Source organism: Sus scrofa, chromosome 2 (assembly GCF_000003025.6).
Source record: "Sus scrofa isolate TJ Tabasco breed Duroc chromosome 2, Sscrofa11.1, whole genome shotgun sequence".
In the NCBI taxonomy this organism is placed as follows: Eukaryota; Metazoa; Chordata; class Mammalia; order Artiodactyla; family Suidae; genus Sus; species Sus scrofa.
In genome coordinates, this window is record NC_010444.4 from 33,878,550 (window position 1) to 33,906,356 (window position 27,807).

Sequence of the window (27,807 nt, forward strand, 5' to 3'; positions counted from 1 at the left end):
CACTGTGTCCCCCAAGATTAAGTTAGAAAGTCCTAACCCCAATGTGACTATCTTTGGAGATAGGGTCTTTAAAGGGGCAATTAAGGTTAAATGAGGTCATAGATATGAGGACTTAATCCAATATAACTACTGTCCTAGAAGAGGAAGAAACACTAAGGATGCATGCACACAGAGAAAGAAGCCATGGGAAAACACCTCAAGAAGATGGCCATCTAGAAGCCAAAGAGGGACGCCTAAGAAGAAACCAAAACTGTGACACCTTGAACTTGTTCCAGGCTCTAGAACAATAAGAAATCAATTTCTGTTGTTTTAAGTCATCCAGTCCGTGCTCTTTTTATTATGGAAGCACTGAACAGATCCTGACTAATACAAATCCTAAACTGATATCAGGTAATTAAGATTTGTATTGATGAGCTTGTGTTCTGCTATTGATTAACAGGATGATTTGGGGGAAGTTATTTAATCTCTATAGGTCACAGATTCCTCATCCAGATGACAGGAGAACTCTAAGATACTCACATATTAAAATTTAATGGGAATGATGACATTCATAATTATGAAAGTCCATCGAGGTTTCCCTTTATCTTGGCAAATACATTTAATAAAGTGCATTACAAACTGTAGGGCAAATATCCAGTTATCATTTGTTCTTACTGATACAAGCATATTTTAGTCTACCAAGTGAGCTATATGAACCTTGAGGAAAGATTCCACATCAAGCATTTAGGGAGTCATTTAAAAATATTCTTTAAACCTACCCTATGTTTGAAGCATGATGAAAGATGATGAGATGATGATGAGAATGAAATTATAAAGAGATTGCATATGATACCTTCCCTTGTGAGAGAGACTGACAAATAAAATTATGCAAGTTAATCGAGAAATGTAGCAACTAACCCAATATGAAAAAATCTGTTAATATTTCTTTAGTAAATGTTTGAAAAAAACCAATGCAACATTCCATATTTCAAAGGAAGGTAATTCCTTCCTCTCAAAAGCAAATTAATTCAGGAGGATGGACTGATAATCTGAAGCATACACAAAAAGCACAATTTGTTCATGCATTTAAAATCAATGGTGAAACTCCTTTGTTAGGGTCAGCCCTAGCTAGCATGATTTCATAATTGCCACAGGCCATCTGCTCAAAATTCTGCAGGCTTTGCTTGCCATTGGTTATTCCTTTAAGATAAACTGGCTTATTGGACAAAGAGGGATTTCAGGGTCAGCTGGAACTGTTTTAGAGGTCATAAAGAACAATCTGAACTTAAGTTATTTAAACTTTCAGAACTTCAATTTCCAATAACTAAATGATGGAAAAATCACCATCTACCTTGCACTGTTATGAGAATTAGAGATAATATACACAAAACTCCAAAGAAACTATTTAACATACAGAGGGACACAGAATGTTTAACACTATTTTGTTTCAAAGAGAATGTAGAAAAATGATTTTAATGATTGATTGTGGCTTTCTGGTTCACTTCTGTGAGAATAAGAGTGTATGATTTGACTCAACATCCACGGCCCATGGTCAAAGAGAAATTCCTGTCATGGGCTCAGTGAAAGAAGCTGCACATTTAAGTGTCATCCTCATATTAAAAACTTCTATTTTAAGGAGGAAATGGTGAAAGGTGAGAGTAATGTAAAGTTCCATTAATTCTCCTGAATCTGTGAATCAGTCACTGAATAAGTCCAAAAAATTGACAGCTGTTCAGCTAAATTCTAACAGAGATTTGTGGAAGGAAAAGAAAGAAAAAAGTATTTTATAAAAATCTGGAACAGGGTTCACCACCCACAGGCAAAGACAGAAAGCAACTTCCTATGGAGAGGAGTCAAAAATCTTAAATAGAGGGTTATGGCAAAACAAAATCAGAGTGTTAAAGGACTAAAAACTAATGTTTACTGATGGTCTTCCAAGTACTGTATGTGTACTAACTAGGGCATGCATAAAGTAGTTAGCAAAGTGTTTTCAGAAATATTACCTTCTAAATCATCTGGGTCGCAAACGCCAAGGTTGGCAGCTGACATCAGAAGCCTGATTACCATCCCTTTGCTTTTTCTTCAAAATAAATATGTTTATTGCCTGGCTCTCTATTCTTTTTGCCTGGCACTCATAAGGGAGAAGTATAAAAAATGATTCAACTAAATCATTACAATTACACCATCAGTTATATTACAAAATGCAGTTAAGTCACATTTCTGTGTTAAATGCAATTATGTTTTATTACAAATATTACAATAAAGAATAGATCTTTTTAAAGTGCAGTTCCCTTTTGTTCTGCTGTGATGTAGGGCAAAGCCTGATGTAATAAAACATGATAAGGTATTCGAAATGAAAAATAAATAGAATATTCCCCTAACTTCTGCAAATATAAAACACTTGTAAAAGCACTGATGGGTCTTTTTCCCCAAGAATGGAACTCTTAACAAAATACTCATAAGAACTTGGATACTTCTTATTTCAAACAACAGCTTTTCCTTATCTAGAGTATAAGCACTGACTTCTGATATTTAAATAGCTCTCAAATTAAAGTAAACTGGCCTATCCTGGCTTCCTGCAAACGAGTATAAAACGTAGTCACATGCTGAGTTTGAACCTAAATAGGATAAAATTTAGGTGTGAAGTTGAAGCTTAATTGGATAAAATTTAAGGATGAAGTTGCATTTACACACCTAATGCAGGCCTTTTATCTCTCTCACTGAGGAGTAACTAACATGTAAGATGTTAGCTTAAGATACACATAATGATTCAATATTTGGTAAATGACCACCACAATAAATCCAATACACATCTGTCACCATACACAATTAGAAAAATGTTCTTTCCCTGTGATAAGAAATGTTTTCGTTTTTTAGAATTTTTATTAAGTATAGTCGATTTACAATGTGATAATTTCTGCTATACAACAAAGTGATTGTTATACATGTGCACGCATCCATTCTCTTTCAGATTCTTTTCCCACATATATTATCACAGAATACTGAGTAGAGTTCTCAGTACTGTACAGCAGATCCTCATGGGCTTTTTAAGATTTACTTTAACTTTCAAATATCCAATATATTATTATTAACCATAGCTGCTATTCCATACATTCCATTCTCATGACATATTTATTAAAATAAATAAGTAGTGGAAGTTTGTACCTCTTGATACCCTTCATCCATTTTGCCCATCCTCCCCACCCCTGCCTCTGGGAACTACCAATCTGTACTCTGTATCTATGAGCTTGTGTCTTTGATTCCACATATAAATGAGATCATTTGGTGTCTGTCTTTCTTAGTTTGACTTATTTATATTAGTATAGCTCTTAAGGTCCATCCATGTTGTCACAATTGGCAAGATTTCCTTTTTCATGACTGGACAATATTCCACACATGTATGAATATATTATGTATGTATGTATAAATGTGTGTGTATATATATGTATGCATGTATATGTATATAGTATTCTGCTGTATGTATGTACACACACCCATACATAAACATGTTCTTTACCCATTTATTCATTGATGGACACTTAGGTTGTTTTTATATCTTGGCTGTTGTAAATAATGCTGCGATAAACAAAGGGGTAAATATATATTTTCTGGGTAGTGTCTTCATTTTCTTCAGATAAATACCCAGAAGTGAAATTGCTGGTAGATATATTTTTAATATCTTGAGGATCTTCTACACTGTTTTCTATAATATGGAGTCACAGGGTTCCACTTTTTTCCATATTTTGCCCAACACTTGTTATTTCTCATCTTTTTGTTAATAGCCATTCCGACAGGTATGAGGTGATATCTCATTGTGGTTTTGATTAGCATTTCCCTGATGACTAGTGATGTTGAACACCTTTTCATATACCTGTTAGCTAGCTACATGTTTTTTTTTTAGAAAAATGCCTACTACAATCCTCTGGCCATTTTTTTTTAACTTCATATATTTTTGCTATGGAGTTGTATGAGTTCTTTATATATTGTGAATATTAACCTCTATTCAGGTTTGCAAATATTTTCTTCCATTTGGTAGGTTGCTCTTTATTTTTTGATGGTTTCTTTTGCTGTATAGAAGTTCTGTAGTTCATGTAATCCACAAACTTCTTGTATATATGCATTTACAGTTTCTACAAATTCAGAAAAAAAAATGTCCACTAGTTTTTCAATTATACCTCTAACAAATAGTTTGTTTCCACGTTTGTGGCCTTTGCTTTTGGTGTCCAATCCAAAAAAATCATCATCCAAACCGATGTCAATGTAGGACCTTCTCTGGAAGGTACCACTCCAGGAATTAGATATTACTATACACAGTGCTTTCAGGGAATACTGCCTGTTCCCACTGGCTAGACTAGAAACCTTCATGATTCAAAAGTATTTTTTCCATAGTGATAAATAATAAGATGGAGCATGTCCTGGGCCCACCTCACAAAACTTAAAAGCAAGACATTAAAGAATCAAAGCAGTTCCAAATAATTTAATTGCCTTCTAGAAAAAAATCTCAATGATATTTGTAGTAATATAAACTGTTCAGCATTCAATAAGGTAAAATTCACAGTGTCTGGTTTCCACTTAAAAACCAAACAAACAAACATTATTAAGCATTCTCAAAAAACCAGGAAAATTTAAAACATAATGACAAGATAATTCAATTAATCAAAATTAACCCAGAACTGGCACATATGACATAGTTAGTAAATAAAGACATTAAAATAGTTATTGTAACTTCATTCCATAGTTCATGAAGTACAGGCATGAAATCACAAAAAGACCCAAATTGAACTTCTAGAAATAAAACTAAAATTGTATAAGAAAAAAAAAATACAATGAATAAGATTAACAACAATTTTGGAAGAAAGAAAACATTAGTGATGTTGAACATGTAGCAATGGAAATAACTGCAACTTAAACACAGAAGAAGAAAAATTTAAATGAAGAGAGCATAATTGAATTGTGGGAAAACTTCATGTGGCTTAATCCATGTGTAACCAGAGACCACAAAATGGAAGAGGTATATTTGAAAAACTAGTGGACAAATTTTTTTTTAAATTTGTAGAAACCATAAATGCATATATACAACAAGTTCAACAAACCTCAAACACAATAATGAAGTAAAAATTATAAGAATTAAAGAGATGTGCCATTTCGTAAGTCAAAAGAATTAATATTGTTATGATGCCATTTCTCCCCTAATTGGTCTGTAGATTCAGTAGAAGTTCCAACAGGTTTACAAAGTGGAAATTAACAAACTTAGTCTAAGTTTCATATGAAAACGTAAATAACACAGAACATCTAAAAGAAGATTTAAAAAAGAAAAATGAGGAGTAATGTTAACCAAATTTCAATACTATAAAGCTATAATAATCAAGACAGTGTAAAATTAGTGTAATGACTGGCAAGTAGAGCAATGGAACAGAAATAGCTCACTAAAAGATCCATGTACATATGGACAACTGATTTTTGACAAATTGTAAAAGCAGTTCAGAGAAAAAGCGATATTATTTTCAACAAATGCCATTGGAAAAACTGGATATTCATGAAAACCAGACTTTGATTCATGCATCACAGCATATTTTTAAATGTAATGACTGCTCCAAACTACAAAAACTTCTAGAAAGAAGGATAAAAGAAAACATTTATGACATTCAGTTAGGCAAATATAGTTTAGATATAATACCAAAAGCATGACCCACACCAGAAAAAAAAAAGAAAAAGAAAAATTCTACTTCATTAGAATTAAAAACATTTTCTCCACAAAATATTCTGTTAAGAGGATGAAAAAATAACCCACAGACTGGGAGAAAATATTTGCAAATGTTATGTCTAATAAAGTACTTATATCTATAATATGTAATGAATATTCCAAACAAAATCAAATAACCTAATTTTTAAAACATGGGGAGAAAATATTTGAAAAGATGCGTTAACTAGGGAAGATGTTTAGAGAGCAAATAGGTACATGACAAAATGCTCATCATAATTAAATCATTAGGAAATGCAAATTAAAACCACAAGAATATACCACTACTAAGCACCTATCAGAACAACTAAAAGTGTAGGTGAGCTTATGAAGGAATTGGATCTCTCATCTACTGCTAGTATAAATATAAAATGAGAGAACTATGCTGGAAAACAGTTCCACAGTTCTTTAAAAAGTTAAAAATATACCTATAGTACAATCCAGCCATTTGACTCCTTGATATTTGAGAGAAGTGAAAACATATGTCCATACAAAAACTTATACTCAATATTCATAGCCATTTTATGTGTACCACCACCTAACTGGAAATAACGCAAATGACCATCAACAGATGAGTGGATAAACAATTTCTGGTATATCCATATGTGATAGGCTGATTAATTCAAGTCTTCTTCTCATTAATATGTGACTGTAAACTTATATGGCAGAAAGGACTTTGCTGTTGTGATTGAGGTAAAGGGCCTTCAGAAAAGGAAATTCTCCTGGATTACTTGCGTGAGCCATACATATAATTCCAAATGTCCTTATAAGCTGGAGGAGGACAGGAATATGACTACAAAAGAGAAGGCCATGTGGTGACAGAAGCCAGGACTATATTGCACAGTTTGAAGATGCAGGAAAGGGCCGCAAGTGAACAAAAAGTCACTTGAAGCTCAAAGGTCAAGGAGAGGAATTCTCCCCTTAGAGTCTCTGAAACAAACTAGTTCTGACAAAAATTTGGCTTTACCTCAGCGAAATTCATTTCAGACCGTGAACTCCAAAAATGTTAAGAGAATAAATTTGTGTTAAGTTGCTAAATTTGTGGTAACTTGTTACAGTAGCAAAGGAAATAAATACATTATATAATGGAATATTAATCAGCAATAAAAGAAATAACTTACTGATATACACAATACAAACGAATAGAAAGATAATTATATTGAGTAAGCTAAAAAGACAAAAAGTAGTATATGTTATTTAGATAAAATTATACCACTTACATAAAATTCTAGAAAATCCAAAGTAACATATAATGTCAAAAAGTATGCTAGTGTTGTCTGGGGAATGAGGGACAGGTAGGTCAAGGAAGGAGTGCCATATGGAAAATTTCAGGGGTAAACAATACTTATATTTACTATAGCTTTGGTTCCATGACTGCATACTTATGTAAAACTTATCAAATTGAACACTCGATGTGCAGTTTATGAAATACCAATTATACCTCAGAGCTTTTAAAATTAAAAATATATGCATATATCAAGTGCATATATGCATATACATACGTGTGTGTGTGTGTGTGTGTATGTGTACATACGTATATAGTGCATATATACAAGAATGGAACAAAAAGAAACAATACAAATAGATGAAAAACAGGAGAGAATAAAAGAGAAGATTTGATAAGCCACAAGTTCCAAAATTTATCTTAAAGTAGCTTAAGAAAAATAAATAAATAACACTTAAAATTAGAGAAGTTACAGAGAAAACATAAGAATTAAAGAATTAAAAGGCATCATTTTATATATTGAAAAAAGGAGCTAAGTGACCAGCATAAAGAATGTTTAGAACCATGCCAAGTTTGAGCATTATGAAATTTCAGAATACCAAGTTAAAGGGAAGGTCCTAAAACTTCAGAAGAGTAGGTATTGTGAAGGAACAGGAGGATGGAGAGAAAAAGAAAAAAGAAAAAAAATTAAAACGTCACAAAACAGGTTTGGATCTAGAATGGTATTATGTTATTTGAAATCAAATTTGTTAAAGTGAGCAGAAATATAATTCTGTAAAAGTTTTTGGAGGAAATAATTTCTATCTTAGGATTTTTTTTATCCAAATAGTCCATCAACTCTTTAGTATGGAAGTAAAAAAAAGACATTTTATGACATGCAAAGGTTCAAACAACTCCTAAAACACCCTTTATTAGGAAGCTATTAGAGATTGTCTTAGAAAAATATAGCAGTAAGTCAAAAAAGTGAAAGACATGGGATTAGGAAGAAAAGAAGAATCTAATATAAGAAGGTTGGAAAGAGAAGTCCCAGTATGACAGGTCTGAATCAATCTTGAAAGCTAAACATTCCTTGTTTGAGCAGAAGGAGACAGGTAACATAGAGAATCTTCAAGAGAAACAAAACAAAACAAAACAAAACAGTTATAATCACCCCTGTTAGAGTATAAGGGAAAACAACTGCTGTCCTTTGATAAATTATTTGTGAACATTCAAAAAATAATGAAAGGGTTATAATAGAAATAAAGCAAATGAAAAACAAGGAGGTATTTAAGAAAAAATAACCTAGTTTAATCTTACTTAGAAAAAAAAGGAAATGAATCTTAGTATACTACTCAGCTAACCCCTGACTAAACATTAAACAATTTTAATATGAAAACAATATAGTTATTAATTATTGATTTAGCCAAAATTAATACTGCATTACTGGGAAAATAAGGTAAGAGGGATTATGGTGGTGATGTAATGGTGGTATGAGAAGTTAAATTTCAACTAATTCAATTGGAAATCAATAGATGATATCAAAATTTAACAAATAGTAGATTGCATCACAAGTATATAATTTAGAAATAAAGAAGGAAATACTAGAACAAAGAATAGTAAGAGCTAAAGAAGTTGTTTCTGGAAACAGGACCTGGGGAATACAAAGAGTTGGAATAGGCCATTGCTGCCTTTTTTAGTTTTTTTGCCACTATTCCTCTACTTTTTTAACCATACATTATACTTTAACTTTTAAAGTATTTAATAAGAAGTCATCAACTGTTGTCTAAGCAATACCTCATAACTAGTGAAGCTCTGCATGTCTCTGTTTGCATGCTGAGTCATTTATTTCTGCAAATTATGCTTTATGGATAAAAGGAAAAATAGCTAAATAAAAATTTTAATTGAGGTCTAAATTGCATCACCTTTGCATCCCAATTTTTCAAAAATATAATAAAATGTTAATGTATCCTATTTGTTAGGGAAGAATTTCAATTTTTGTGATTAAAACTTAATAAGAACATGTTCTTAACAGATTATAATTTTTAGTGGGTGGTAGTGGCAGTAAGTAAACAAAATTAGAATTCATTGTGGTTATGCTCAATAAAGTGGAGAGGGTGGTTGGGTTTAGTGATGAAGAAATTTCAAAACTAGGATAGTTTCCAAATTTATAGAAAAACTTCTTGGATAGACAAATGTAATCAAGATAAAGAAGGGGGAAAGGTGAAAATGACCTAATACTTATCGAATAGCAGGCAGAGGCCACCAGACAATTAGAATTTAAAACAGAATATATATGCCTTCCAAATCATTGGGGAAGTTGAAAGCCAAAAAACTAAGTTTAATATAACAAAGAGAGAAAGCAAAAGAAATGGTAAAGGAACAATATCCAAGGAGCATGAAGACAAAATGGAAAAAGGACAAGGCATATCCATTTTGACAAATATAATTCATATATTGGTAAAGTTCTTCAATCAAATTTCTAAAAGAATTCTGGGGAAGTTTCTTGTTAAGGTCAAGCATCTAATTCCTTCCGTCTGAAATTCTAAATGAAATGGCCAAGGGGGAGGAGGTGGGGGGAGGTAAAGGAAAAAATAAAATGAATGAATCTTTATCCCTACTTCAATGCTAGAAACTGGTAAAGAGTTATGGAATAGACAAAGCTAGAATAAAGGTGTCTAGGCAGATTTGGTGCTAAATTGCTGGAAGAACGTTTAACAGGTTCTGATTTTAGTTCACTGATATCCATTGATTGGAAAAACAAGGATAAGTGGGCGAGATAGACTGTTTGGCATCCCTTCATCTCCAGGTATTAACAGGCAAGAAGCAATACCCCAGGGCAAGATGTCCATACCAAAAAGAAAAACAATTCGAAGTGGAGTTTTTCACTGATCCTACAGGAAATGAAAACAGGAAAAATATTAAACAAAAACACACATTTTGCCTAAAGCATAAACCAGGTCAAAACTAAATTCTTATTAGTAAATGTAGCCAGAGGCATAGGTGACTAAATAAACACTTTTTCTTAAAAAATGGCACAAAAAAAACTGCCCAAAGACCCATTTCTTCCCCAAATCATATCAAGATTCTGTCACTGAACTGGCAGATGAATCAAGAACAAAGAGCCACCCATTTTAAGATATGATTGGAGGTTGATAACAAAGAGCAGTAACTAGGAGAATCTTTTCCTGCTTTAGGTCAAAACCCTGGCTTGTATAGACCTCTCCTTCATTAAGGATAAAAATTAGAAATTAATTTATAGGACTAATGAAAATTACTGGGTTTTTTTTCAATATAAGAGGGATTGATACATCTCAAAGGTTGTAGAAGAGTACAACTTTAAACAAGACATGATACAATAAACAAAATATAAATAGCATCTGTAATTTCCCCTAAATTAAAGTAATATTCTCAAAAATAAAATGTTACAACACATTAAAATGAAAACAGAGCTAGGCAAATTGAAGAAATAATTTGGAGTTGCTGATAATTTGTTGATAGACACTTACAATGCTTTTTGAAGAAATAAAATCTATTCATGAAAAAAAACTGAATCACCGATAGAGAAGACAATCCTAAGTAGCACTGCCAGAATATAGGGGGAAAAGGGCAAGACTGGTGACAATAACAACAAAGAAAATAAGTTATTTTGAAAGGTGTCTATTCCTGAGTTTATACAATTAATTGTAATGGATGAACAATGAGGCAAGAATGAAAAAAAAAAGAAACAACAAAGCATTGCTAAAATATATTCCCTTGCCTGAAATAAATATACTCTGCAGCTCAAAAGGCTCCTCACACACCAGGCAAAAAACAACTGTGTTTGATACTCAGACATAATTTTTGGAAATTTACATTTCACTGACAATGAGAAAATACAAAAGAATTTGGGCAGAAAAGATTAGCTTATCCCAAATAAAGAAAACATTGGCTTGAATTTAGATTTATCTTTCATAGTACTGAATTATATAAGATTATGTAGAAATCATAACATTTAGCAAAAAATCATTATGGTTTTAAGTATTCTATAGTCAAAGTTTTCATTCACATACGAAGGTCTCAAGAAAATGTATTTCATTGGATATATCTGTGGATTTTCTGAACAAAACTCACAAAGTTGTATTCTTTTCAAATGAGATATACACAGCTAAAAATGCAAAACTTGTTAAAAATTGAACATGGATACACCTAAACATAAAATTAAGCCTAAATAATGATAAGCTAGGAAATCAGAATATAATTATTAAAAATACTATGGAATGTTTTGGTAGACACAATTTAAATGGTAATAATTTCAATTTTTTTTTCAAATTCTCTACAATGATCATGTGTTATTTAAAAATTAGAAAACAAAAGAAAATAATTTAGGCTGAGTGCAAATACAATTGCACAAATACAGTTCTCACTGGACAGTGTATTCAGACTTGATGAGTAGCTGGAGTTTGCAAAAGGTCTACACTTGTGCAGGACCCCCAGACAACTCTGATGTTGATGGATCATCCCTTGCTGACTAGCCTCTCTCATACCTCCCAAAAGAGAATGGACATGGCTTTTACTCTTATTTACAGTCCTCCTAAAGAAGTCTGAAAATTGGTTTCTTGGTATCAACAGTGTACTGACTTCTAAATTTTGGGTTGCGTTTGCAGGTTTCTTCACACAGGTCTGTCTGTTGTTTTGTTTTTTGTCTGTACCCCTCCTTTTCTTTCCTCTCCCCTCCCTCTTTCTTTCAGATTAATGGAATTTTAAGGTGAAGTGGGTATTGCCAGAGCAATAACTCTTCTACTGAGAAAATCGCTCTGCTTAACTCTTAGCTTCCTTAGGAAGACTTTCTTCACTGGCTCATCGGTTTCTCTAAAATAATCCTCATTTTTCACATGGATGATATCATTGAGCAAGGGTTCTTACCAAATAGTACCATTTACTAGGGCAAACTGGGAAATACTGGATAAAATAACAATAATTCCATGTACTTGAGGCATATATGATACTGTATAATCCTTATATTTTTGAGATGTTGTATACTATAAAGAGCAGTGCAAGTTTAAGATATTATTAGAACAACTATACATTACCTATTAAAATTTTAATATCAATAAGTAGCTCACAGAGGAATGCCTAAACTTGGATTTTAAATTTTGACTGTTACTTTAAAGCCTAGCTTCAAGGGTCAAACTGTATTTTATGGTAATTTTGTAACTGTGGCTCTAAAATGATGTACAAACTAAGGATTGAGTACATAATATGAAACAAAATAAATTCTGAGTTGGGAGTGATTAATGGGCTTAAGTTAATCGACTAAATATATATGAAGGAATTCATTATAATAATAAAAAGCTCATGCTTCCTTTCAGTTTCATACACCTCTGTGCTCATGTTAAGAATCACAGGGACCACCCCCACCTCAGCCCCAGGTAATAAGTTTGGAAATGAAGAGACTGAAGGAAATACTCAAAAATTCCATAAGAGGAACCATATGCTTCTCCTAAAAAACCATCTCATCCTTTAGGGTTCTTTCTCCCATATTATCATATCACCTGGTGAGCATCCCATTAGCATTCCCATCCCACTCCATGGATAGCTCTGTTTGTCCAGCTATCTGTCTGCTCTCAAGAATGTCAGATCTTAGAGAGTAAATATCTCTTCTGACTTTTTCTCTAAATCTCTGTGTCTTCCACAATACCTAGTAAAATTCACTAAATGAGTAAATAATTAACATATGACTGAGCGATTTTGTTATATGTCAAGATGCATTCAAAACCTGGTATTCAGGAACTCAGGGGAGTTAACCACAAATACATGATAAAGAGAAGTTAGGTCAAAAGTTTGTTTGTTTTTTGTCTTTTCTAAGGCCACACTTGTGGCATATGGAGGTTCCCAGGCTAGGGGTCTAATCGGAGCTATAGCTGTCAGCCTACACCACAGCCACAGCAACATGGAATCTGAGCCGCGTCTGCAACCTACACCACAGCTCATGGCAATGCTTGGTCCTTAACCCATTGAGCGAGGTCAGAGATCAAACACTCAACTTCATGGTTCCTAGTCAGATTCATTAATCACTAAGCCACAATGGGAACTCCAAAAGTTTTATTTAATGTCTGTTATTCTCACTATTGTGACTCTCTGAAGGACAGGTATGGAGTGGTCATCTTTGTAACACTTATTTATAGATTCTAAACTTCAGAATATAGAATACTGATAAGAGTTCCATTTATATTTTATAAAGTCTCTTTTAGAGTCTCAAGCTAGGCCTCCAGGAGTGTGGCCTTAAAGATACTTTAGAAATTCTTGAAGGAATGTCTTATGCCTTTCACAGTATTAGAAGTTTAATATTTAGCCTTTACTAACTTTATATCTAGTATAATTGCATTTGACAAAAAGTAGTATTTTGAGTATTATAAATGATGATCATTGATTTATATCATATCATTTCATAAAGCATTTAAGGCAGAATATATGTAAGTGGTGATAATTTGGGGTTATGTTTGTTTCAGTGTTAGGGATGGAATGAGAAGAGGAGGAAAAAAAAAGAAAAAAATATTATTGAAAAGTAAGCCAAATGTTAAATAGGGAAAGAAGATGTGGGATTAAAGATGCAGTGAGTGGAGATTTTGATGGGGATGTTACTGAGCTGAGAGGGCATTTATATCATTTTCTTCATCTCTGCAGAAAGTACTCAACGAGCAGGGCCAGAGAGAACTACTGATCAATCACAACCAGGGGTTTTTGGCCCAGGACCCCTTTCTTGCTTCCCGTAGAACACATGGTAGTATACAAGATGTTGAACAATCCACTGCTTTTCAAATAAAGCAAACAATACCTGGACTCTCAAGATATAAAGCCAGCAATACCTAGATTATTTTCATAACTATGTCATAAAATGCAAACCCCAATTTTATTGGCTCTAATTCCTCTTTTTTGCCCCCATTTTGTCTTTTCCTCCTTCCTCTCACAAGTACTAATAAAAAGTAGAAAAATGTGTCACTTCGTCCTTAAGGGCAAGGCCTTATTCCAGTAGGAAAGTGCAAAGGAAGAAGTGATAATTGACTAGTTTTCACCATGGGTATAGATAGGGATATATTTTTGACTCTATAACAAGTTTGACAAAAAGATTTCATTTACACATGAACTCTGTCCTGAGAATGTCATGGAAAATAGATTCCGAAGTCAAATTTTGACTTGGACAAAAAAAGGGCATGATAATTTGAAACATAGATACTTGCTTTCTATGATCTATAGCATCAATATTGTATTTGTACTTGCTAGAGACCAAATAAACAGCTGTTGTTTATTCATCATCAATGGATTTATAGTTTTGATGCTCAAGGGAGGTTAACCTCTGGGGTTCCCATTGTGGCTCAGCAGGTTATGAACTCGACATTGTCTCCATGAGGATGTGGGTTCAATCCCTGGCCTTGCTCAGTGGGTTAAGGATCTGAAGCATAGGCCAAAGATATGGCTTGGGTCCAGATACAGCTTTGATGTAGGCCTGCAGCTGCAGCTCTGATTTGACCCCTACCCTGGGAACCTCCATATGACACAGGTGTGGCTATAAAAAGAAAAGCAAAGGAAGGAAGAAAGAGAAGGAAGGAAGGAAGGTAGGTTAACTTCAATGTAGTTAAATGTTTATTGACTGCCAACTCTGTGGCAGACACTCTGCTAACAGCTAGGAATTTTCCTAATTGCTTCATATATATTGCCATATTTAATACTCACAGCAACCATATGAAGTAGGTATTTCAGACCAAAGAGTCAAGTTTTAGATAATATTTGATATTTTTAGGATGACACAGCCAGTAACTGATAGAGCAAGAATTTGAAGTTTCTGTATATACTCTCATGTTATACTACCTCCTTATAAGCATTAGGTATGATAAAATTTTATTAAAAACACTTCCTAGGAGTTCCTGCTGTGGTACAGTGGGTTAAGAATCTGACTGCAGTTGCTCAGGGCACTGTTGAGGTGTGGGTTTGATCTCTGGTCTGGTGTAGTGGGTTAAAGGATTCGGTGTTGCTGTAGCTGTGGTCACAGCTACGGTTCAGATTCAGTCCTTGGCCTGGGAACTTCTATACGCTAAGGGTCCAGCCATAAAAATAAATTCTTCCTAAATATTAAAACGGGCAACACATTTCAAATTTCAATGCTGGATGAGCTCCCAGTAGTTTACTCCAAGGAAAAGGCTGACTATAGCTGTTCTTAGAGCAGTTTTGCTTGCTTTCAAAATTTTAAGTGATTTCTTGACCACAAAAGCATTTTTATGACTAAAGCTGGTGTCCAAACTGATGACAGCAAGTTATTTCTTCAATAAAAATGATTGGCTTAGGAAATGGTTTTATGTTGATACCATGAATATCGGTGGAAAGGAACACAAATTTTAGCATAGCTTCTTCAGCAGATGTCAAGTTTAAGTAACTGTTGTATTTTCAATGTTTAGTACAGTGCCTGGAACATAGTAGATATTCAATACGTATTTGCAGAAACACATGATCATGGAGCTTAGGGGGAGCTACATCATTATTCCTGGTCCCTTATTATTTCCCATCCCAGTATACCTATCTCAGTAAACATAAGCTTAACATTCAATATTCATATTCAGGGGAAACAAAATAACAAACATCAAGCCCCAATTTGAAATTCAGAGTGGAGGATATGTGGCTAAAGGGGGTTGAGTATTTGGGAGAAGGTGGTTTAGAACAGCATGAGTCTGAAAGGGCATCATTCTGAGATGATAAGAACATATTTACAGACTGACCATCCTATAAGAAGTGAGATATAAGCTATAACAGAAATTATCAAAGATGCTTTGTTGATATCCCTGTTGTACCTTGTAACTGACTGAATTTCATAAGTACCTGTAAACCTTCCAATTTGCATGGCATGCAAAGCTCTTATCTTGGTGTGTTCACCATTATTATTTACTAATAAATTATTTTTCCTAACCCATTTTTTTAGGGTGACTTAGAGCAGAAACAGCTCTTTCCAAACATAATGTATCTCATGGTTCTAGCAAGTCAATGGGATTTTATCCCAGGTTTACCACCTATTAGCTATGCAACCATGTATGGAATGCATACAGTGGCCAGCACACTGACAGACACAAAGTAAGCCCTGAACTATTATCAGTTCCCTTTACTCACCTTAATAAAACTCTCACACTGTTTTAGAGAATGAGTTATACAGCCATATTGCTGGTTTAAAGTTCAGCTCTGCTAAACACTCATCTTATGTTACTGGGTAAACTCTTTGTCATGTTGTTCCTCAATGTCCTTATCTGTAAAAGGAAGCTGAGAGTACCTACTTGATGGATTTTCAAGAGAAACATGTGAGTTCATGAACATCAAGTATACAGTGATTAGTCTCACACATAACAAGTTCAATTGCAAATCCTCTATAGCTTTAAGACAGGTTTTTTTTTTTTTTCAACTTCATAAAATGATTTTTTTTTCATTATTTTAAAAAGTGTTCAGGAGTTCCCATCGTGGCTCAGTGGTTAACGAATCCGACTAGAAACCACGAGGTTGCGGGTTCAATCCCTGGCCTTGCTCAGTGGGTTAAGGATCTGGCGTTGCTGTGAGCTGTGGTGTAGGTCGCAGATGTGGCTTGGATCTGGCGTTGCTGTGGCTGTGGTGTAGGCTGGTGGCTACAACTCCTATTAGACCTCTAGCCCGGGAACTTCCATATGCCGCAGGAGCGGCCCTAGAAAAGACCAAAAAAAAAAAAAGTGCTCAATAAATACTTGGTAACATCTCTTCATTCACAGAGAAATTGAGGAAGAGATTTATATCTGGCCCAAAACATTCTTAGCAGAAATAAAATTATAATATATTAAGTTTTATGTCTGTTGGGTACTATTCACATCAAAGATTTTTATCTTGGTTAAAGGAAGGAATATTTCTTAATTTCAAATAAAATTTTGATTATGTACGACACTTCCCATTGGCTATGGAAGGTTAATCCAAGAGGAGGTCTGAAGCAGAGAAAGGTTCAGAATTTCCCATCCATTTTTAACTTCTTACTACCAAAACATGCCATTCTTAAAGACAATGCAGTACTCAAGTACCACGCGGGTCTCATATATGTGAGTAAAATTATAATAATTATAACTTAAACATTATATTCATAGTATCCTCGTATATGCATTCATTGTTCAGTTATATCATTATAAAGTGTTTTGATAGCATGTAAAATAAGTTTTGCCAAACTTGAGTTTATATGGACTGCATACTAAAGTAACTGTTATCCATGATTTAAATTCTTGAGTAAGAGTGCCTAAATGAGCATACATGTCTCTGAGTAGGTGATTTCGTCACAGCTGGTAAGAATCATGACTTAACAACCTGCTGTTCAAAGTGGTGCATACCACCAACTCAATCGTCTTGGCATCAGAGACACATTGTTCAAAATATTAGTGGCCCATTATACCAAAGACTATTTTCCTTGGTAAGGAACTTTGAATTTACTGTTTTACCCCAATTTTTTGGTCTACTTACAGTAATAGGCATCTTAAGTCTTTTTGTTTTACATTATGACAAGCACAAAATAAGAAGACAAAGATGTGATTTGAACCCCATAAAATTAATTTTAGTTACCACTTTCCTTATGTTCATTCCATAAATAACATTGCTGTATACTTTTATAAGCATAAAAACAGGTAAAAAATAATCATAAATCACTAATGTTATAACAGAAATAAATGTAAATTCAGAGTTTAACATATAGATTATTTTTAGACAATTTTGCTTTCTAAATTTAAACCCTTGTTATATTGAAATTCATAGATAGGCTGATTTCTTTTGAATCAGGGAATAAGTACTAAACCGAAAGGAAAGTGTGATAAATTTGACTTTTACCTACATTTTGTAGGAACATCTATACTATAAGTATAAATAGTAATGGAATACTTTAGACCTTTTCAAGATTAGAAAACATAGCAAAAACAGGAATAGCTGAATTGGTAAATTTATTATTTTTTAGAATGCACTACAAAAAGCCATCCTCAAAACAACCTCATCAGTTCCAATTTATATGAAAAAGAGGAAATTTACAGAAGTAAAATTACGGCAAAGATCATAGAATTGCATATGGCAAATCATACAGAAGTATCATCTGAATCCAAGCTGCTCGACTTGTGCACTCAAGCTCTTGACCACTTATCTCACTCTTATAGTAAGTATGAAGCCATTTGTGTTGATATGTTCAGTCTGCACTCAAGATAATTTTAGGCAAATAGACTGTAACTATACTATTCTGCCTCTGCGATCCACCAGTCCACAGATAAAATACATTTTTATCACTTTGGAAAATGTTCAAATTGAGCTAATGTTAGTAAATTAAATTCACTTTACCTAAAAGGAAAAGGAAGTTAAATTTTTGCAATCAGCTAAACTTTGGAAGGATTATTTGAAAAACGAATCGGGAAGTGCTGGTGCAACCAAGTGCGTAGGAGAGAAATTACGTAGGTAAAGAAACAAAAACCCTGTGCTGAGTAATGGACAGTCTTTCATCTCAATGATTTGGAGCAAGAGTAGAGTCAATAGTGTTTTAGGAAAACGTTATTTACAAAGTATTGAGCCTTCTATTCAGCAATCCTATAGGAGGAACTAACCATATACAAGAGCTAATCTTCATGACATTTCTACCTACCAGATAGGTATCTTAGTGCCACTCCTACTAGTTGCGTGGACCTTGAGTACTTGCTTAACTTCTCTGCCTTTCCGCTTACTCATCTATAAAATTAGATGAACAGAAATGTCTCTTTATGAAGATAAAGTGGGTTACTACAAGCAAAACACTTAAAACAGGGTTTGGCAAAGAATAAATGTTTTATAATACACTTATTATTATTCTGACTTCATTAAGAAAAGAAACTGAAATCTATTGAAATCAGTTTGCCCATGATCACTCCTTATGTAATAGTCTCAAGATTCAAACATAGTTTGTGTGATTCCATATCCCTGCTTCTTACTGCACACATTGCCTTTCTCACAATGACTTTAAATTATGACAGTGAATTATTTAAAAAACACAAACCTGACACATATCTTCCCTATACATAAATCAAGAACAACTATAAACTTTTACCATGTAGGTATTTTATTTTTAAAAAAGCCATTCTGAGACATGTCATCATGAAAGACTATTCACCAAAGCCTCTTCTTTTGGAAAAAATTATACAGTAAAAAAATAGGAACTAAATTACCTAGAGCAAAGATAAGAATTAACAGCATTTGGGATATTCACAGGGATCATGATAGGACAACTGAAGACAGTCTTAGTGCTCTTTCTTACAAGTTTAATAACTCATTTACTGAAATGTCCAGTAAAGGAGACCAGACAGTAACTCCTATTTACGACTTTCATCAAATCTTAAAAAGAAATAATTAGGAAATTATAATTAATATTAGAAACACATCAAAGTTATATTTCATAGTATTAAACGCATGTATATAGTTAAGTGTATCTAGAATGCCTCTACTGATAACAGAGATCATCTATTTACAATCTACTTTAGTCTACTCACTTAAACCCATTATCTCACTCAGTGCTTACATAGTTATATTATTATTTCATAAAATTGTTTCTCAAATGAGCATTCTAAGAATCCCATAGGATGCATGTTTGTAAAGAACACAGATTCCTAGTTTCAGATGAGAGTCTAAGTCTGGAGAGACTGAAGAATTTTAACAAGAAAACCAGGTGACTTCTTCAGATTTTGCAAATTTGGGAAATGAGCTAAGGTAGACAAAATAAATTACTCAAGATACCAGTGAGTGATGGAAACTATATTTAAGCCAGACTTTGTGCATTTATTTTCAAAGTATCCATGTCCCTACCCCCAAATTGCTGTTGATAGTGCTCCAAAGCCAAACATAAAAAAATATATACAACTTTTGGAGTTATTTGGGGGAGATGCCATTTGGTCAGTGGATTAACCTTCTAGAAACATGATAAAAAGTTGCCACAAATAATGCAGTACATTTGCAAAATACTTTGAGTAATGTGCTTTCAGACTGAATATACCCACAGAGAAGTCTTCTCCTCCACAACCAGCTGCATCCCAGTTATAGTGAGGATGTGAATATAGGACCTCATGTTTTGGTGACCCTGGACCCTGCAGCTGCTACAGGCTTCTTATACATCTCTTGAGTTGAAACCAACCAGAATTTAAAGTAATTGCTGTTTGGCATAGTGCAATTTAGGAGGAAAGGCAATAAATGAAGGGGTAGCCGAGCTGGTTGCCTAATGCTCTGTCAGGTTTAGAATGTGATTTCACACTTGTGCAACCTCTGATGAACTGTAGAGTCTAAGGGGTCATGGTGATTATTCTGCCTAAAGTTTTCATTTTACTAAGGCCAAAGAAGGGATAGTGAGCTATCCACGACCAAGCTCAGAGGTCACAGAACTCTGCCTTGAACTCTGACATTTTTTCAAAGAGGCAGAACAAGCTACAGACAGGTGTGGAAATCAGATGGGAGTGAGATGTATTTCAGCTGCTTAAGTTTTTTTTGTCCTCCAAAGAACCTGCATTCCTTATGGATGGTGATCAGTTAGAAAGGTGAACTTTGCAGTCAGGGAGGCCTATGTTCAAACCCCAGATCTACCACTCATTAAGAGCTAATTTGGCAATGCACGTAACATCTAAACCTCCATTCCTTCCCCTTGAAATTAAGAAAATTACATACCTAACTATTCAAGCTTTAATGAGTATGAAATAAGGCAGTGTGCTTTTAAGCTTTTGGGACAGTGGGTAGTAGTAGTCACACAACATTAACTTCTACTGTTTTGTTGCTATTATCCCTCACTACAGTCTTGATACACCAAAAATTTTGGAAAAGAAACCTATGGCTCAGAAAAAGGAAACACCCAAAGTTACAGAGGTAGAGACAGGATTCATCCACAAGAAACTCTGAGTCAATGTTCTTTTTATCAAGGTATGACTACTTTACATTAATCTACAATATTAATATTTTCTAAACTTCTGAACAACCATAAAATACTTAAATAATAAACAGAAGAAGGTTGAGTTTTTCTGTGCCTTCTTGGAGATTTGAGTTTCTTTTGATAAGTTGATTTATATACAGTTGACCTTTGAACAATGTCAGGGTTAGGCATGCTGACTTTCCATACAGTCAAAAATCCATGTATAGTTTATAGTTGGCATTCATATACCTGTTTCCTCTGTGCCCTTGGTTCTCCATCCATGGATTCAACCAAATGCAGATCATGCAGCACTGTAGTATTTACTGCTGGAAGTCATCCGTATATAAGTGGACCTACACACTTCAAAACTGGGTTGCTCAAGGGTCACCTGTAATCATCAACCCCCAATATCTTTTTACCAGTAACAGTCGTGTACCAGTATAATGTAGATCCTAGATTCAAATGAAAATTCAGCTCTCTAGAATCCTCAGGAAGATGTGAGGTTTTGGGTCACCGAACTTCTAGATAGCTTTAAAACACTCATATTTTTACATTATGATTATTTTGGATATGATTTCTTTCAAACTTTATCACTTATCGTCACTCCTTAGGATATGTATTTATCACATAATATATACTACTGTTGCTCATTCAAAGTTATCATTTTAAATATCAGTGTTCTTACTTTGAAGTAACATAGTAAGTCCTCTTTGAGGTATTCAGGTATTCATTGTTAAGAAATGGTCTCAGACACATGTGTTTGTTTTTTAAATTGAAATAGCTCTACATTCTTTTCATAGTTTGGCTCACATTTACTAGGAGATTGGACTGAGAGTGTAAATATCTAGGAAACCCCCTGTAGAGGGAAAGAAAGGCAAGGGTGAAAATTAAGAAACAAAGGAGAAGACCTGATTTGATCAGATACTCAATTCTTTCTGGTGATCTGGATTGTTACTCAGTACCAGGCTGAGTACCAGTCAGTACATTTTCTGACACTAAAATATTTCCCCCAACTTTGTTTTCACTATATAGCTGGGAACTATTTTAACAAGAGACAATGCCTTTTCTTCTTCAGTCATAAATAGAAGAACAGACTGTCAAAATACCAGGGAGTGTCAATACGAGTGTATGAATGCATTTCTGTCAGCATGTAAATAGCTTCAGATTTTTCTCTAGTTTCACCTGAGTAAGAGTGTAGGCAAATTCTAGGTCCTAAAAACATCAGTGAAGGGAAAAGGAGGCTTAAATTGTGAATATCCAAGATTCCGAAACTAGGTATTTTCCCCAGTTGTGCCTTCTTGGACTTATGAAATAGGAAATGGGTACAAAGCAGGCTGATTGCTAAGCAGCTCTATAGAAAGTCCCCTGTGACAGCGAATAATTTAATTTCAAGAAAAGGAGAATGAAAGTGCTTTGTGATCTGCAAATCCCCAAGTAAGTATAAAGATTATTATCACCACTTATTTCAGTAGAAAGTGCTTGATTCCGTAGAAATATTAAAAACATTCTTTTCATGTTGAACCCAATGTCCTTCAAGATAGTGATGAATCACTTAACAGCCTTAGCTGATCTCATTCAACCAAGTCTTTTGGAACAGGCTGTGTTTGATGTGACCTATGGTTTCTCTGAAAGTCTTACTAGCTCTATTAGTAAATAACAGCCACACAGAAGCCAGAACCAACATTGTCCTTTTCCCGCCCACTCTTGTATGACACATGAGTCCATTTTAAATCAAGTGAAACAAAGCAAGCCAGGCTGAGGAGCACAGTTGGACTTTTTCCAGAAATTACTGCTGATTTGCCAGCTAATATGTTCCTCCAACATGTGCTAAGGCAAAGGCAAACACACACTCCCAGTTGTCTGTAAGCATAACATATTCAAATTTACCTTTGGAACTTCAGAAATAAGTAAAATATAGAATAATCCTATCCCCACCCTCCCCTCACTTCAGCCAAAGATACTCATGTTTTACTTCCTAACTTATTATGCCTCTTAATGAAACAATCTATAATTTAAACAAAAATTCAAAGACATATGTGAGTCTTTTATTCAGAAAATAAAATTTAACTGGCATGGCTGAGAAACAAAATGTCAACATTGTTCTAGAAAAATGCAGAGTTGCCTATAATTCCCATAAAGTTTGTGTTTAGCAAACACCTCAAACTTCCCCTCCTCTATAAAGTTCTCTGAAGAAGGAGATTTTTGCAGTAACAGAATCAGAAATGAAAGTTTTCTTGTACGCCAGCACAGTGCCTGGCATACAGCTAGAGCCTGCTAAATATGAGCTGAATGGAGAGTGAATTAATGCAACTTATTTGCAACTGAATTATTTTTTTCTTTTTACAGCTGCACCTGCAGCATGTGGAAGTTCCTGGGCTAGTTGAATTGGAGCTGCAGCTGCTGGCCTACACAACAGCCATAGCAACAACAGATCCAAGCCACCTCTGGGACCTACACCACAGCTTTCAGCAATACCCACTAGGTGAGGCCACAGATCGAACACTAGATCATCTTCTTAACCTGCTGAGCCACAACTGGAACTCCAAAATGGGATTTTAAAATTATGAAAAAAATTAATATCTAAATTTACTTTATGGGAATTTAGGGGAAGTTATCTTGAGGAATGAGCATGTAGATTGAGTAGTTTGTGACTGCAACTTGAGACTCCTGTAAGGAATCCTTAGTCCGTCTGGAATCCCGAAGTTTCCCATAAGAAACTCCAAAGTGATAAAACTGAGTCAGACAAAGGAAAATAAAGGGCAATTAATTATAAGGCAACCACTGAGATGGATGAACTTGTGAAGAATAACAATAACTATTATTATTATTATTAACTATATTTTGAACCCCAATTGTGTGGCAAATTCCTAAATATCTTATAACTTTGTAACATATATATTATCATCTTCATTTCACAGAGGTGGTGACTGAGGCTTAGAGATATTAAAGAAGATAATTTGTAAGAAGGATATGTAGGATTAAAATCCAAGGCTGAAAATGAAGATCATAGATTAATTTAAGGAGAAATTTGGTCTTAACATAAAGTATTTCGTTTCACATATAACTATTCTGGCACCTATATAGATTTACTGAAAAACACTCAGTAATATCAGTGGGAGAGTTTGGATCAATGAGTGATTACTATGTATTTCTCACATATATGGGAATGTCTCCAAGCCTGCTGAGAGATTATAGTGTGTCTTTTTTCAAGTGACAGTGAACATTTTCTAAGTTTTTTTAACAAAGGTGTTTTCTGGGTATTTCAGGCTATTTCTAGGTATCAAAGTAGAAATCAAGATCACAAAAATATATTGCTATTGATTGATTAAAATAAAAAAAATCCTCATAAACTGGTTTACTTTGCTAAATTATTTCCTAAAAATGACCTAGAAGTAGGGCTTTCCTCTTATCTGGCCCAGGAAAAAATCACCTCTGCTTTCACACTGCACCTGCCTTTCCCATGAAACAGAGGAAGGCCATAAGTGTCAGGTGTTCAGTCTTTTCATATTTATATACAAGGCAAAGTGCAAAGAAGTTAAAAAGTTTACTCAAGGCTTTTAAACCAATTACAAAGGAAAACTTAGAATTCTGGACTCTGATTTCAGTACAGAATTCTCTCCACTTAATGTGAAGTTTTCAGGTTCTTGTTATGTTGAAAAGCAGCCTAAAAAGTTTTCTGTCTCATGATTCCTAGGTCAGAAAGCATCTAGAATAGTATTCTGCTTCTCTCTCTTTGTAAAATTAAAACAGAAAACCCTAAGTTTGATATGTCTTTTTTGAATATCCATTCAGGATTAAGAAGCAATTAACCAGAACCACTTTAATGATGCTTCCTTTCCTACCCATCTGCTTGCCACATCTTTATCTTTCTGCTAAAGTTACCTTTTGTGCCAAAAAGTAAAGGAAGTCTTGAAAATAAATGGCTCATAATGCATCATAAAGGAAACCACATGAAGTTCCAGAACTTGCATATTTTCTTTTCACACACTTTGAGAATGACATTTCGCCCTAAAGTTGGCAATTATTTGCTTTTACAAACACAATATGTGTCTATACATAATAAGTTGTGTGGGGGCTATTTCAAGATTTCATGTCCAGACATAAGTTACTTATAGTCATGCATCAAAAGAGGATATTAATCATATGAAGCTGGGGCAAAGTTCCTATAATTGTCTTCATTTCAAAAGTGTGTATATGTTTAAAATGATTAAAGAGAATACAACTTCTTGAACAACTGAATTTTCTTTGGAACATTTGGACTTAAAGTGGAACTGCATACTAGCTGAATGTTTTGTCTACACAGTCTCTCACCTCACTCCCAATTTCAACATATTCGTTAAAGAGACTAGAGAAGTTGGACTGGAACAGAGTATAAAATTATGCAATGCAAAGCTTGTTTAGTGCAATATTCTGCTTGATGCAGATATCCCTCCTAAATTATCCCTGGTGGATTTTTTTTTTTTTACAGAAAAAGGCAAAGAGCTACATAGAAACAACTGTTGACCAAAAAATATGGATAACATCTGGGTGGCAGGGGGAGTAGGGATATTTAAATATTTAATTCACTTATATGAGCAGGTTTATCATTCTGGAATTCACATGTCTTAGGTACTATATGGTCAACTATGGCATAATTAGCATTATTAATTCAATAAAATAACAATATGTTGTTTAATTTTTGGATAAACTTCACAAAACTGGAAATATATCAAAAATATTTATGCTCTCTTAAAAGCTTTTAAATAAAATAAGGAACAAGGACCAAAGGGTGAGAATAACCTGGAAAAATTCTTAAGTTGACTATGAGCATATAGACTCATTACTGCATCCAGTGAGCAACTTGAAGGAGAAGCTAAGGGAGATAATGTAAAGGCCCTACAAGAGGAATCTATCAACAATTAAAAAATTATATAAAAATAAAAACACCTGAAATGCATAACCAAGCAAAGGACACAGGAAACATTAAGTTTTCCAAGAAAGTTTCAGAGCCCCTTCATCAAGCCAACTTCTGGAACTGTCCAAAAATTAATTTATCCTAGGAATGTGTAAAATCGTCTCAAATAGGAGATGGAGCTTACTCGCCATTTGAATCACACACTGGGGCAAACCTAGTCCAATATCTCTGTCTTCAACCTCAGAGCACGATTGGGCTGGTAGGAAAACCCCTACTAAGCTGGTTTACTGCATTGCATTGAAACAGTCTTAGCAGAGATATACATAAAACCAAGTCCCCGAAATGACGAATTCCGCTTCTCACAGGGACCGTGCGGAGGCTCAGAAACCAGACTCATCTCAGATGCAGAGTGAAGAGGCATTAAAAAAAAAAAAAAATGGAAGAACATTTTTTTTTCCAACTTCATAGAGTTCTCCACCTCTGCATCGCATTAGTCTGGAAAGGATGCTCCTACACAACTGCAAGGGCATGCAGAGGGGGATGTGACACCCACAGGGATGGGGGACCAAGATTCCGACTGACCTTTTTGCTGTTTAAAGGACTGAATCGAGCCTGAATGGTGGACCATGTTCATTCAGTGCGTCCCCGCCGGTTTAAGAAGCTGTCTGAGAGAGAGAAGTGGAGTACCAGTAGCCAGACTGTGAGAGGCTCCTGGGCTCAATGCAATCCCGGAACATCCACGAGCGCACTGCAATCCGACACCTGCTTTAGCCGGCACTTCGTTCCCTAGGCTGCGCGCCCACCGTTGTCATGGTAACGGCTAGATCGGTCCAGCGTCCGGCTCCCCTTAGCGGCTATTCGCGGAATAGCCCCGCATCCCAATGGTGTCCAGTGCCGCAATGTGGGTGGGCGTTATGTGGGGTATGCTAGGTGTGGGAGGGAACTTTTCTTAGAGACTGTAAATCTAGCAAATCTATAGAACCGCTAATAAATCCCTCTTTTTCAAGTTTTGGTACTGGTTATTACATCCAGGCACAGACAATGACTTCCTAAAAGTTGGTCTGTAACACCAGCACTTACAGAAGGGCAAAGTTGGCTTCTGTTCTGAGAGGAATGCAATGGAAAACAAAGGTTCTTGTTTTTCCTTTTAAACTTGAATATGGAAAATATAGGTAACCTCCACTTTTCCAGTATAATGGCTTTATTAGATAAACAATATTTAATGTCCAGCACATTACACTTGAGTTCTCCTCTTGTATTTCAGCTTTTGAGACTTTGGGCCATATGTGATAGTGACACTGAATCATTTATCAGCTACTAAGTAACAGGTGCTGAAAAAATACTACCTCTGATACTTACCTTAATTCTCATAAAAGCCCTATAAAGTGGGTAGACTACTTTAATTCTAATGTTACAAAAGAAACTGAAGCCCAGCACAACAAATTCTTTTTTTTTTTTTTTTACAAATTCTTAAGATCATGTAAACCAACACCTTACTCTAGAGAAAAATGCACCTGATACCCAAATAAGTGAAGTTACTTTCAAAAGGCCAAAAACAGTAGCCAAAATAGGAATGAGGAGCCACTCAACACATTTTTCAGTATGGTGGTTTCTTTTCCTCTTACCACTACTGCCTGATTAAACTTCTTAAATTCCACCTGGAAGATGTAACATATTACTGAACAGACACAGAGTAGAAGAGTCCCTCATTTCCCAAGTTCTGAAGTTTTGTGAAATCAACTCAGAAGCAATGAAAGATCCAAATAAAGGAAGATAAGAATAGAAAAAATAGATTTCAAAAATTTCAAAACTCAAGTAAGTTGAGCTACTAGCATATATGCTCTAATTTCATGAGTGGTTCATGATCCAGGAGCAGTAAAGGATGCTGTTTTGCACAAGGAGATGCTCCACTTATATATGGCTGCACACCAAACCACTCTAAAACTGCAATTTATTATTATTTCTCATGGTATTTTATAGGTTGGCCATGCTCATCCTGTTAGTTACGACTCAGAATTGTTCCCGAGTTTTAAGTGAATGGGCCTGAAGTCATCTGAAGCAAGGAAAAATGGGTA

At 34.6% G+C, this 27,807-nt stretch overlaps 1 protein-coding gene across 3 annotated transcripts in view; it reads right to left on the reverse strand.

Annotated features, from left to right (window-relative positions):
* ANO3 (anoctamin 3) overlaps nucleotides 1-27,807 on the reverse strand; it is a 430,234-nt gene that overhangs the window by 259,810 nt on the left and 142,617 nt on the right. The window contains exon 1 of one of the 3 annotated variants that reach the window (XM_003122910.5): nucleotides 26,315-26,539. The exons of the other annotated variants lie outside the window; for them this stretch is intronic. Within the exon in view, the coding sequence (XP_003122958.2) occupies nucleotides 26,315-26,366 (52 nt within the window). The 5' untranslated portion in view covers nucleotides 26,367-26,539. Of the gene's footprint in view, nucleotides 1-26,314; nucleotides 26,540-27,807 lie in introns of those variants that run through there. 3 annotated transcript variants of the gene reach the window in all.